Raw genomic sequence first — 14,692 nt, 5'->3', positions numbered from 1 at the left:
CTACAAAAGTAGGAGAGAAAACAAATTAATACTGTATGGTTGTAGGCTAGCAGTAAGGTCCATTTGTGGTGAGAGACCATTAACTTAAATTTCTGGCATTTAACATAACCAAATATTCAAATTGCGTTGATATTATTTTCCTCTTCGGCTTCCAAAAAATTACTCTTGGTGTTTCCTTTATCTATATCATCTTCTCACTCTCAAGTCATCACATATTTGCCTCTTTTTATTATTCATATCTCATCTCTTCGCAAATGTCTTCTCACAAATACATTCTAAAGTGGTTATGGTATTTACACTAAATCTGTCCCACATAGTCTACTTTATTCATGGCCTTCCACTCAGTTTAGCTGTGATTGGTTTTAATTAGGGCATATGACTTCATTTTGGCCAATAAAATAGTCAGCTGGAAGGCTCCTGAGAAAGATTTTTCTCATTCTTAAAGAGTGATAAGTCCTCTTTCTAAGAATGTTGCTGTGTCCAGATGCAATGATGAAACCGCAGCAATAATTTAACTATCATCCTGAGGATAAAGATAAAAAACAACAATAGGAGAAAGCAACGGAAATACAGAGAAACAAATTCAGAGCTGGGATGCACCATATTAGAAACTTCCTCACCTCAGGATATCATGTAAAGTAAAATAAAGAAATGTCTCATTTTGAAGCCATGTGAATTAGGGTTTTCCTGTTATCTGGAGCTAAACTTATCTTAACTGATACACAACTTAGATAAAATAGCCTCTACCTTATTACCTTCTTTGATTTTCCTTATTCATTTATCACCATCACACATTCTCTTATAGGTGTCTGTGTTTTCTTGTTTGTTGTTTTTTGTCCTCATTAGATGGTAAGCTTCATAACAGCGACACTGCTTTTCTTGTTGACATTGTATTTTCATCACCTATAACAATGCTTGCTACATCATAATCACTCATTAAATACTCATCAGACGTGATGCATGAACATTCTCTTTCAGGCCTCTTTTATTTCCTTTCTTGTCTCACTAGCTCACTCATGAAGTATTTGTTTCCCTTGATTCTTTCCTTGGCTGCTTCCTTCCTCACTGACGGTGTTGTAATTATAAACTTTTAGCCATAGTGTGATGGCCATGGTCAGGTTAGGTATTTGAAAATGCCTATAAGCATTGCCTCAAAGCAATAAAGAACCACAAACTCTTTGGTTCTTTAAGTGAGTGCTGTGGACTGACTCTATCTCCCCAAAAATTTCTATGTTGAAATCTAACCACCACAGTGAGAGTATTAATTGCTGAGGTCTTTAGGAGGTAATTAGGTCATTAAAGCTTTGCCTCATGAATGGAATTAGTGCCCTTATAAAAGAGACCTGAGGAAGACTTTAACCCCTTTTTCCATGTTAGGACACAAAGAAGGTGCCATTCAAGAGGAACAGGCTCTCTTCAGACACAGAATCTGCTGATGCCTTGTTCTTGGATTCCCCAGCCTCCAGAACTATGGTCAATAAAGTTGTTTATAAATTACTCAGTTTAAGATATTTCGTTACAGTAGCCCAAATAGACTCAGATAGACATTGATTATAAGAAGTGGGGTGCTTCTATAACAAATACATAAAAATATGAAAGCACGTTGGAGCTTGGTAATGGGTAAAGCCTGGAGGAATTTTGAAGTACATGCTAGAAACAGCCTGTATGGCTGTAAACTGACTAAAAAAGGAAATTCTGGCAAAGTCTTCAAATTAGAAGAGAGCTGTAGAGAAAACCTCAATCTTCTTAGAAATTACCTAAGTGATCACCACTAGAATGTTTGTGACAGTGAAGGCCATTCTCATTAAATATCAGCCTGAAATGAGGAAAGATTGTTAAAAACTAGATGAAAGGTGATTCTTGATATAAAACAGCAAACAACTTGGCTGAATTATGTTCATGTCATAGTGCTCCAGGGAAGGAGTCATGAAATAGAATATTTGGTAGAAGAAATCCTTAAGCAAACAGTTGAGGGTATGGCATGCCTTTACTAGACTGCTTATAGTAAAGTGTGAGAAAAAAGAAACAAAGTTGGAATTCATAATCAAAAGGAAACGGGGGCTTAAAGGTTTGGAAAATTCTCAGCTTGGCTATGTTTTAAAGAGTGGGAAAATGTGTTCAGGAAAGAACATCAAGGATGTGGCCAAGTGAGTATTTGATAAGGAGATTAGCGTGAATAGAAGGAAGCCATTGTATCAAGACAATGGAAGAATGATCCTAAAAGCATTTCAGAGATCTTCGGGATTGCACCACCCATTACAGGCCCAAAATGCCAGGGCTTTTGGGGCACAATGATTACAAATTTCTACTCTCCACATTCCAGTAAAGCACTCTTTGGCTACCCCATCTGTGGTTCAAGCAGGCCCAGGTGCAGCTCAGGTTGCCCCTCTGGAAGGCACAGGCAGTAAACCATGGTGGCATTCACACAGTGTCATCTCCAGGAATGTGCAGCTTGCACAAACTTTGAAAACATGCCTACTTTCACCTGGATTTCAAAGGATGCCCCGGAGAGCCTCAGGGCCCAAGCAAATAACTGCTAAAGTGGTAGAGCCACTATACAAACCTCCATTAGGGCAATGACTGGTGAAACCATGGGGGCAGGGCCACCAAAAAGAGCTCCCACTAGGGAAATACCCAGTGAAAAGATGGTTACGGGACCACCTTCACAACCTCAGATTAGTACAGTCACAGCCATGCGACTGCAGCCTGAAAGAGCTGCAGGAACCAACCTTCAACCCATGAGAGCTACAGTGTGGGCCTTACCTAGCAAAGCCATTTAGAAGCAAGACTGCTCAGAGTGTGGAGGACCCAACCCCTACCTCAGTGTGTACAAAAGGCTGGACATGGAATCACATAAGTTTATTTTCAAGACTTAAGACTTAATGTTTACACTATTGGGTTTTGAAATTATTTGGGACTAATTATCTTTTTTCTTCTTTCTCTCTTTGGTGTTAGAACTATCTATCCAATGCAAGTTCCACCATTATAGTTTGGGAGCACATAACTTGTGTGTAATTTCATAGATTCACAGCTGGAGAGAAATTTACTTCAAAATAAATCTCACCTTGAGTCTCACTTATATCTGATTTAAGTAATACTTAGATGAGACTTTGGATGAGACATTGAACTTCTGAGTTGATGCTTGAATGAGATAAGACTTTAGGGGCTATTAGAATGAAATATATGTATTTTGCTTATGAGAAGGAAATGAATTTGTGGGTTCAGGAGCAGACTGCTGTGACTTAGAATATTTGTTTCCCCCTAAAATTCATATATTGAAACCTAACTACCGAGGTGATGGTATTAAGAGTTGAGGTCTTTAGAAGGTGATTAAGTTTTGAGGGCTTTACCCCATAAATAGAATTAGTGCTCTCATAAAGGAGGCTTTGAGGAGCCTTTTTGACACATCTGCCGTGTGAGGAGACATAGAAGATATCATCCAAGAGGAAAGGGCTCTTAGCAGACACAGAATCTGCTGTTGCCTTGCTCTTAGACTTCCCAGTCTCCAGAACCGCTAGCAATAAGTTTCTGCTATTTACAAATTACCCAGTCTAAGTTATTTTATTACAGCATCCTAAATGGACTAAAATAGGTGACCAGCACCCACAGCTTGTCAGGTGGTTAGATTTCAGATGTTTCAGGGCAGAAGCAATCTCTCCAAGTAGGATTGACTAGTTCATTCTCTTCATTTCACACTCCAGTTTAATGGGAAAAGGCAGTAGTCTAGTGAGGTGAATTGTGTATAAGCTTCACTCCCCAGGAAAGATTTTCTCACTTTCTTCTTCACCATATAGTTCTTCCCCTCTCCAACTAATGTTCATAGGTCACGTATTTCCACTATTCCTCACAGTATATCAAATATTAACCTTATTTTATAAATGAGAAAAAAGATCAAAGGTTAAATATTGCCCCCTGGTAGCACAGCTTTCAAGTGGAATAGCTGAGAATTGAGTGTAGATTACTGTGATGGAAGAGCCTAAGAAATTAACCACTAAGTAAAACTGGAGACAAATAGAATTCTAGCTAAACCATCTATGTACTGAAATAATATACTTCTCAGAACAAAAATATTGGATGAAACAGTATCATATTAGGCCTGACCTTATTTGGCAGATCTTGGTTAAGATGTTTCATTGTTTTTTTTTTTGTTTTTTAATTCAAATCTGTATTATCAGGGTTTGAGAGAGAGAAAGAGTGAGAGAAAGGAAGGAAGGAAGGAAGGGAGGGAGAGAGGGAGGGAGGGAGGGAGGGAAAGAAAAGAAAAAGGCTGAGCCTGGGTGGCTCATGCCTGTAATTGCAGCACGTTGAGAGGCCGATGAGGTCTGGAGATCAAGACCATCCTGGCTAACACAGTGAAACCCCATCTCTACTAAAGATACAAAAAATTAGCCAGGCATGGTGGCGGGTGCCTGTAGTCCCAGCTACAGGCTGAGGCAGGAGAATGGTGCGAACCCAGGAGGCAGAACTTGCAGTGAGCTGAGATGGTGCCACTGCACTCCAGCCTGGGTGACACAGTGAGACTCTGTCAAAAAAAAAAAAAAAGAAAAGAAAGAAAGAAAATAAAACAAAAAAAGAAAAGAAGAGGAAGGAGGGAAGGAAGGAGAGAGAGAGAAAGAGGAAACAAAGAAATAAACCAAAAGGAAAAAAAAAAGAAGAAAGAAAGAAAGAGAGAAAGAAAGAAAAGGAAAGAGAAAAGTAGAGGAAGGAAGGGTGGAAGGATGGAAGGAAGGAAGGAGAGAAAGAGAGGAAAGAAATAAACAGAAAAGAAAGGAAGGAAAGAGAGAAGGAAAGGAAGAGAGAAAGAAAGAAAGAGAGAAAGAAAGAAAGAAAGAAAGAAAGAAAGAAAGAAAGAAAGAAAGAAAGAAAGAAAGAAAGAAAGAAAGAAAGAGAAAGAAAGAAATTTCTTTTATGAAATTTTCTCATATGATTTAGGAGGCTGGCCAGCCCAAAGTCTGAAGGGTAGGCTGGCAGGCTGGAGATCCAGAGAAGTGTTAATGTTCAAGTCTGAAAGCAGTCTGCTTGCAGATTTCTGTCTTCCTTGATAGAAGTTTGTCTTCTTTTTAAGGCCTTCGAGTGATTGGATGAGGCCTACCTAAATTATGGAGGGTAATCTGTTTTACTCAAAGTCTACTGATTTTACAGTTAATCTCATCTAAAACGTATCTTGACAACAATTCAGACAAGTGGTTGAGCAAATATCTGATACCGTGGCCTACCTAAGTTAATACATAAAATTAACCATCACAGAGTCTCAATACCCTTTCTTAGTTACCTAATAACTAATTAGTTGGTGCAGTTGACTCTATTAGAAATGCTACTGTGACATTTTTGATCCCTGATAGAGATAATGACGTTTTTCTAAATAAATGGTCTATTTCTTAGATTTCTCAATTGGTTCCTTGGCACACTTGAATAAGCATATTAGGCTGAATAGATGTTTACTTCATTTGGGTGGCTGGCAAGGCAAGTACTTTGAATTCTTAACCTTTAGGATTAAAATTCAGCTTCTTTCAGTGTCACTCCTGGGCAAGAAGCAGATGTCTGTATACTAAAAATTTTCTTGATGCTTTACTAGATACAACTGGGCTATTGAAATGCAACATGCTCTATATGTTTGAACTGTTCTTATAGAAGTATTCTAAACTGAATACCACAAACCAAAACTTTTCAGGAAGCTAATGACTGAAACTTTAAATAAAATCTCCCTTCCAGTCATGGAAATGAACCATAATGTGTTGGAGGATGGGTGATTCCAGGTAGTGAGAAATAAACAGCTTATGACTTAGGTTCTTAGCTTCAATGTGTCATACCATAATAATGCTTTCATAGGAAAATATATAGTGACACATATTGTCATCATTGCCTCTAAAAGGCACTCACATATGTCATTCAGTGATATTTATTTATTTATTTATTTATTTATTTATTTATTTATTTCTGAGAGAGTCTCGCTCTGTCGCCAAGCTGGAGTGCAGTGGCGCGATCTCGGCTCACTGCAACCTCTGCCTCCCGGGTTCAAACAATTCTCCTGCCTCAGCCTCCCGAGTAGCTGGGACTACAGGCACATGCCCCCATGTCCAGCTAATTTTTGTATTTTTAGTGGAGACAGGGTTTCATCATGTTGACCAGGATGGTCTCGATCTCTTGACCTTGTGATCCACACCCCTCGGCTTCTCAAAGTGCTGGGATTACAGGCATGAGCCGCCACACCCAGCCTCAGTCATTTATTTTTAAATTTGTTATTATAAATAGAAAATTCAGTGGAAAAAACCTCGGGCTATCGAAATGCAACATGCTCTATACGTTGAACTGTTCTTATAGAATAAACTGAACGTCACAACTTTTTTCTTTTAGTTTATGAAAAATCACTTCCTTCCAAATATGTGGTGTCAAAGAGCCAATTGGTTTAGGTGTAAAATTTAAAAAGAGTTAAGGAAGAGGCCAACAGTTTTCTCTCATTAGACACATCTTCAACAGTCTTTCTTCCTGAACAATGTCTAGCAAATATACCCCAATAGATAAACCTGAGTTTCAAGGCACCAATCTATCACATCATAATCAGTAATTTTTATACAATGCTAAAAAAAAGTAAGGCATGTCAGAATCCATCTGATTTTGTGACCAGCACAGCAAGAATAAAAATTGACCTATCAGATTAATTTGTCCTTGGTTTCAGTAGGTTCTCTGGATCTTCCACTGTTCGCCGTGATTTCTGAAATTTTCATTGCTAGTGGGACATACCACAACACTCATTTCCTAGTTAGCAAATTTGGAAAGGGAAACAAATTTACTTAATATGTTTCTATTAATATTTTATTCTCAATTGTTTCATTAGAGACTGAGAAGGTAAAATAAAATGAGAAGGTGGTCATTTGTGTGATAGGTGGGAACCGGAGGAAGGAGTATGTCCTGAATTGTCCTAGACTTCAAACATAGGGAGGAAAGGTGGGTCTCTGCTTCAGTGGTGAAGAGTAAATCCTGAGTATAAAGCAAAATGATTCCAAGTGCTAACTTTTACATGTTAAAAATGTGCTGTCACTTACTCCTGATAGCATGTGATGAGACAAAATACATTACCTCTGGAATCTTCCACACAAAAACCCATAAGCCCAGTCTAAACATGAGAAAAATTATTAAAATCTCAGTAAGGGACATTCTACAAAATACCTGACCAGTATTCTTCCAAACTGTCGAGGTCATTATCAACAAGAAAAGTCTAAGAAAGTGTCACAGTCCAGAGTAGCCTAAAAAGATACAATAAATAAATGTAATGTGGAATCCTAGATGGGATTCTGGAACCAAAAAAAGGACTAATGTCCTTAATAATAAAAATTAGGGCAATCTGAATAAACTATGGACTTGCGTTGATAATAATGTATGAACACTGGCTCATTAATTATAACGAATATGCCATGTTAAAAATAAGAAAAACTAGGAGTGAGGTATTTGAGAACTCTGTATTATCGTCACAATTTTTCTGTAAATCTAAAACTGTTCAGAAAAGCTTAAGAAAACATCATATGACCAGATTTCAGAACTAAATTGCTGACAAATTACTTTCATTTTTTCATTTTCTTCATTTATATATTTTGCTTCTGTTTTACCCCAATTAACTTTAAAATACTTTAACTGATAAGAAAGGAGTTAAGCCAGTGCACAAATTAAACTTCAGTTGTTTTCATGCATTTTTTGATTCTCAGATACTCGAAGTGGATATTAAATTTGTTACCCAATGTACAGAAATAAAATTCTGAACTGAATTGCCTGCATCGGGATTGTCCTTGTTTTATTTATTTATTTATTTATTTTTGAAGCCATTGTCATTACTCCATCAACATCTTATAAGTCGGTGTGATCAGTTCTGACAATAAGACCAATAACTTCAGTGTTTTTAATCAAGCCAAATATTAGCTCACGTATTTTTCCACTTGTTGAAATAGAAGACATTTATAATACTCCTTTTCAGTAGGGCATTGTTTCTCCTATTCAGAGTATGTTTTCATCATATTAACTTTCTCAGTTTCTAGAGTTCTTACCAAGGTTATTATGATAGTATCTATATATAACTTGGTGATTCCCAATCAACTTCACAAAATAAGTCACAGCAAGTTGTGAGTTTTTTTTTTCCCCAAATGGTTGAAGTGAAGATGAGAAATAACACAAATTAACCTAAACATATATTGTGCTTCTTCTAAAACCCCAATCTCCTTTTTGCCAGAGGTTAAAATGTTGCTTGATTTAAATTTTCTTTTCCTTTTTTTCTTTCTTCAGCAGCTAACCCTTGGTGAAAATGAATAAATTAATATCAGAATAATAAATATATGAGTGAGAAAAGAAATAATACAAAAAGGACTGGACTGTGGAGTATGTAATTCTTAATCAAACTTTGGGGCTAATAAAATTCTAAATGCAACTACATATTTAGTGACACCATGCAGTTTGAGAGGTTTCGGTGAATTATCTCCATTTTGCCAAAGTGAAAACAAAGCCAGGAGTAAAGTTATTTTGTTCCGCAAATATTATCAACCATCTCCAGGAACTTATTTCACCTGGATCTCCTATGGTTGTACAGAGAAATCCTTAGGTAACTTTTACATTAAGTGAAGCAGTAGATCTAATCTAGAATAAATAAATATCACTTAAATTTTGTCTTGAAAGATGCTAAATAAATGCTCATAAACACTACAATAGTGTTCAGCAATTTTGAAAAGTGATTGAAATTATGTTCAAGTCAGAAATCATACTGAAGGAGCTATCAGAGTGAACAAAAATATGCAAACTCTGAAATGTACCACTGAAAAAGGGTCTTTTACTCTATACACATTTGAAAATCTATTTAAAATAAAGTGAATCCTTTGAGTTTTGAATTAACACACACAGTAAAAATGAATGTTTATTTCTCATAACTTTTATTAATATATATATTAATAAGAAAACATGCAATACAGAACCTGAAATAGAACAATTAATACCAGTTTGCTGCTGGATTACATACTGCCATCCTTGGCCATACAGTAGCCAACCTTCTTACTTCCAAAGCATGATTAGAACTGCTTTAGGATACTGTTCATTTTCAGATGCTGTATGATATCACAGAGGAGGAATCTTCCCACAATACAAACATAAATACATATTTCATAAAATTCTTAATATTTTAAGTAGGGATAGTATAAATTTCACACAGTTTACTCTTTAAAAAGTATCACTTACAATCACTAAACAATTGCCATCAATTTTTTTTTATTTGTGCACATACATTTTTCTGAATAGATTTTTTGTTACTGCTGCTGCTGTTGTCAACTTACACTGCTTTTAAAAATCACATTTACTAAAAGCACATGATGGTTAGTGTAAGAAAGCTACTGTGAAAGAATATTTTAAGGCCTCTGCATAAAATTGATCTGGTGTGGTAATTGGCACATAATATAGAAAGGTTTTTGTAGAAATGCATTTCAGCTTCTCTTGCTCTCATGTTTTCCCGGCCAACTGGGCCAGTTGGAAACATTCAAGATAGTTACTAATGATCATGATAAAAAGTTTACCTAAACTAACTCTAAATTTGGTTTCAAAAAATATAAAAGAAGAAAGATAAGAAATAATAACTATAATAAAAAATATAAATCAGAAGAGTATAAATAAAAGTCTAAACAAGTAGATTTTCGTAAATGTATATTAGGAAGTATACACACCTTCAGTAATACCATGAAAAAGAAACAAACAAACAAACAAAAAACTAATGTTGAAATATACATGTGAGTAAAACTCCCTTAATTTTCTCAGGATTGAAAAGGATTTTTTTACGTGTGTGACATGATTACATTTTCAGAACTGAACAATTTGTGATTTGTTTAGTCAATTTTTTCCCATTTAATGACCGTGTGTGATAAATATTAGTTTTGGAAGGCAGAGGCTCTTTGTAACTGTTACCATTACACAATAGCACTAACCATTTAATGATCATTATTTTCTAACCAAATTTACATAATCAAAAATAAAATGTTAAGTAACTAAATAAGACTACACAAAATTACTCTCTAAATTTATTACATTGTAGATACCATATGTAAAAGCTAATTTTTAATACACTGGCACAATATTAGCTAAAACGAAGGTAAAGTTTAAGAAAAGAATGTGTATGCTCGTAGCATATCAGATACTTAGTATTTGAATACATACTCACAAGTGTGATATAGTAATACCATAGCTAGAAAATTAATCACAATCTAATTGAATATGGACACAAAATAGAATAACTACTTTGAATGTATTATTCTCATATAAGTCATTCAGTTTGAAGTTTTAATTTCAAATCAAACGAAATCCTTTTTAAAACAAACATTTTTTGATTGTTGGTTCAGTAAGACATTTTGCAGTTCTAGGACTACATATTCATACATCACAATAGCCACTTGTGTACTGTGTCAACCTATACCACTGTCTATTCAGCCACAGAAATAACTTGTAATGTGATGAAAAAGGTATCATCAGATCTGAAGCCCTAGAAGTTACAGGTTTCCAAGGCCAGACCTAGTGGAAGCTTAGAAAGAGATGGCATAGGGGAGAATAACTGGGCTCATACCCCTTGCCTCTTTGGCTACTCTCAGCCTGCTTCCATTCAAAGCCTCTCTGGTAAAAACCAAGAAGAGGGTGCCCAGTCATTTAATATTCTAAACACAGTCTAAGTCTGATTATAAAATCAGAGTTAGAAAGGGTAATAAAAGCGTATTGGTTCATTCCTATATCTATAGGAAAGGTGTCAAAAGTTCACAACACAAGTTTCCAGATATGAGGATTTAAGAACCTCCCTAGTAACTCAATAAATTCTACCATCAGAAGAAAAATCCCAAATATCCAACTTTGGGTCCTATTTGATATTTTTTAACATAGATAGTAACCATTAAGATGCCTGACAAGCTATTTAATAATCTTTCAGCCTCTTCTTTTTATTCTTTAAATGTGTGTATCTGTGTGTGTGTGTGCATGTATGTGTGTGTATAGATCGTAAGAAAACTAAAGGTCTGCAGAGAGAAAATGTGAAAATAATTAAAATACAAGAAAAAAATCTCACTCACATCATCTTTGCAGGTATTTGAGGCAAAAATATGTTCTAAAATCTACTGGAAGCACTGACTTTTGTCACTATTGGTTCTTTTCTTAATCTTCCCCAAGTTTAAGATTTTCAACATCAACAACAATAGCAAAAATATCAACACATTTGTATGATAATAATTTAATAAACTTCCAAATATCATCAGTCCTTCAGGATTCACGTGCACCTGGAAAGCCAGTAGGCTCCAAAACCCTTGGAACATTAACACAAAGGATAAAATAAATAAATTAATTTTACTAATCAAACTCTGATAGTTAAAAGTTAAGAAGTTATTCTGCACACCCAATAAAATATGATTTAAGGAGCTTTACAATGGATGAGAATAATGTATATTCTGAAAACGCTACTTAATCTGCTGGACACATGAAAAGAAGCTTTCTCAACACTCAGTGGAAAACTGCACCAATGAAATTATGCAATTACCACAGTTTATGTTACAAAATTTACACACAGTTTCATCATAAATTAAATATCAAGTTACAGTTAGAAAATCTATGTCTAATTTAATCAATGGGAGATATTGACTCCCCCACTCCCCGACCACCCCCGTTAAACATCAATTGTCTCTTGGTTTAGTGTTACACTGAAACAAGGTACTTTCTCAGTTTTGCTATGGAAGAAAATAAAGTTGATGGTGTTTCTGTAAATTTATAAAATGTGCACATAGAAGATAATGGCCAGTTAAGAGATAAAAGAAGGAAATAAAGAACAGACGAGAGAAGAAAACTAATGTTTTCTATGAATAATACTGTTTCTTTGCTTAGAAGAACATATTTTATTTCATATATGAGATTTTGATGGTTTTTGTTCTGTGCGTGTTTTTCAGGTATTTCTTGTTGAATAAGGCACAAGCAGTCATGTGCCTTATTTCTCCCTCTGCATTTTTCCTTAAAATTCTATGTTTGATGTAGATTTATAATTACATTTCTTGAAAAGTTCCTTCCTGATAGTCTTGTTGTTATTAGTGGTTTTCTTCGGTAAGTTGAGCTAGAATAACAAAAATCCCTTAGTCTTATAGATTTAGTATATGGTTTTATCTACAGTTATATGTATTTGTTATTTTTACTGAACACCCTTTGGTAACAGCCTATTGAGCTGTCAAATCAACATTTAAATCTTCCTGAGTTTCTCCACAAAATAGTAGTTTACCATCAATATTGTAAGTGACTCGTGCTTTGAATGCATCCACCTCCTTTTAATTTTCTAGGCTGTTACATACAAATTCCCAGAAGTAAAGATCCAAGTAATAATGGGCTACAGGCTTAAAATGGCAGATACTGTTTTATTTCTGATGTACTTTACACTAAACTATTAAAGTAAAAAGAGGCCCTTTTTAGCAAATAGTTGCCTAATTTGGGCAGTTATTGCACTTCTGTGTCTCGAACTCTACTAAAGAGTAGAGAAATAGGTTGTAGATCTAGATCTGTACAGTTTATATATATTCCTTATTGAAAATGTATATACAAATTATATCAACAATATAGTACTGGAATAAAGTAGAAAACGTGAAAGCAGAGAGAGAGAGACACACAACAAGTGGTATTTACACTACCTACTGTGTATTTTGAGGGGAGACTCACTAACAACAACAACAACAACAACAAAATAAAACCTGAAAACAACAAACAAAAATCAAACAGAAAGCCCAAAAAAAGGCTAGAATATGTATACCTTTTACCATTATTTGAACAAAAGTTTAGATAAACTAAAGGTAAACTTAGAAAATAAGATATTTCTAGGCTTTCCATTTGCTACATACTGGTTCCACACAATCAGCATGGAAAAAAATCAGTAATATTGCACACGATGATAAAAATAACAAAAAATACTGTACATCAGAAATAGTACGCTCCGTCATGATAAGCCTTACTGTACAAGGGGATGCAAATTGTTAAATTCCTTTTCTTTTTAAATACACATTCTGAATTAAACAAATTGCAATTTTTTGGTTAACTTTTGACTAAGGGTCTAGCTCTAGACTTATTCTGGTATCTGTTTCTATTTACATAGCTATTTACAAATCTGATAATCAGAATACTCATTGAAATTGTATCTTAAATTTTGATTACATATGTCTTTTCTGAAAATTTGAAGTAATTATTTTAGCTTTACAAGGGATGTTCTTCCATAATGGGAGAATCACCTTTGGAGGGTCTGGCCTTTTGGCGTGGAGTGAAGGTTGTCAAAGGAATGACTTTAATTGAATCATCACTGGGATGAAGTCTCTCAGACATGGTGTAAAACTGAGATGTAGCACTACCTTGCACTCCCTGATCAACAGAGCATAGTCCATCAGCACCTTGCACCCAACCTTGCTGCAAACTGACTGATGATTGGGCCTGGCTGCGATGGAGGGCAGTAACCTGGGGCAGAGGAGAGCCGTGGCAGATTGCAGCAGCCTGTGCTAAAGGAGGGCTGTAGCAGAGGGCTGAGGCCTGTGCTGATGGTGGGCTGTGGCGAAGTGCAGTAGCCTGCGCTAGAGGAGGACTATGGTGGAGAGCAGAGATCTGTATTGGTGGAGGGCTATGGCATAATGCGATGGTCTGTGTCACTGGAGGGCTGTGGCAGAGAGCAATGGTCTGTGTCACTGGTGGGCTGTGGTGGTGAGTAGAGGCCTGTGACAGTGGTGGGCTGTGGCATAGAGCAGAGGCCTGTGCTTGCGAAGAGCTGGAATCATTCAGAGACGCTGGCATCCAGCAGGCATCAGAATGGCCATAGATGAGACACTCTTGAGTGCAGTTGTCGGAGGCCTCTTCCACAGTTGGTTGAACAGTTATTTCTGCAGCTGTTGGGGTGAGGAAACAAATAATAAAATTTATATTTCAAAGGCGTATTTTTATTAGCTACTTAAATGACATTGTGACCAAAAAAGGTAACAACCTATATACAAATGCATTACAGACTTCCATTATTTATAGAGTTGGTATTTTTAATTTGTCAATAATTCTTAGGGAAGTATAAATGACTTGGAGTGGGTGGATGAGGTCTCATTATCATAACTGGGATCCTTTGGCCTAGTATCCCAAATATAGGTATTTTTTATTGTATCTGTGACCCTCAAGGAAACTATGATCATTCATCTATACATGCAAGTCAGCCGAAATATGGCTTCTAACTAGCACTGAGAGAGGACATAAAAGCAAAATGAATTGGAAAACAAATTATAAGAATATATAATGAATTAATTATAGCTAAAAATAGCTAAGAATAAATTACATACATTTGGAAATGTAGTTTATTGAACTCTAAGATATGCCTTAGTTTCAAGAATAAAATATAGTCAAAATTATTTCAAAGATAATTAATTTCTGTGCTCTTCATTTTCTGAAATCATCATAAAATAGAGGTTAGCAACATAATAAACTAGAGATCCAAGTACTTAGCTGTAAACTATAATAGTTTGTAATACTCTTTTTATGAAATTTCTGTATAGTCTTCAAATGTCAATAGATATCAAACATCAATAAAAATATTATACAAATTTTAGTAAAATAAAGATGGAGTTACTATATCTATATAAAGTTTACTTGAGAGCAAGAAATGCTATCCAGTATAAAGAAATACATTATATGACAATAAAAA

At 35.4% G+C, this 14,692-nt stretch overlaps 1 protein-coding gene across 2 annotated transcripts in view; it reads right to left on the bottom strand.

The window, feature by feature from the left end:
• Window positions 1-8,887: 8,887 nt before the first annotated feature.
• Window positions 8,888-14,692, bottom strand: part of PCDH11X (protocadherin 11 X-linked) — a 732,575-nt gene continuing 726,770 nt past the window's right edge. For both annotated transcript variants that reach the window (XM_015127772.3, XM_028842286.2), the window contains one exon: window positions 8,888-13,895. In XM_015127772.3, the coding sequence (XP_014983258.2) occupies window positions 13,219-13,895 (677 nt within the window). In that variant the 3' untranslated portion in view covers window positions 8,888-13,218. The remainder of the gene's footprint in view (window positions 13,896-14,692) is intronic.

This window comes from Macaca mulatta, chromosome X (assembly GCF_049350105.2).
Source record: "Macaca mulatta isolate MMU2019108-1 chromosome X, T2T-MMU8v2.0, whole genome shotgun sequence".
In the NCBI taxonomy this organism is placed as follows: Eukaryota; Metazoa; Chordata; class Mammalia; order Primates; family Cercopithecidae; genus Macaca; species Macaca mulatta.
The sequence above is the reverse complement of the archived record's forward strand: the minus strand, read 5'-3'. Positions and strand labels throughout refer to the sequence as shown.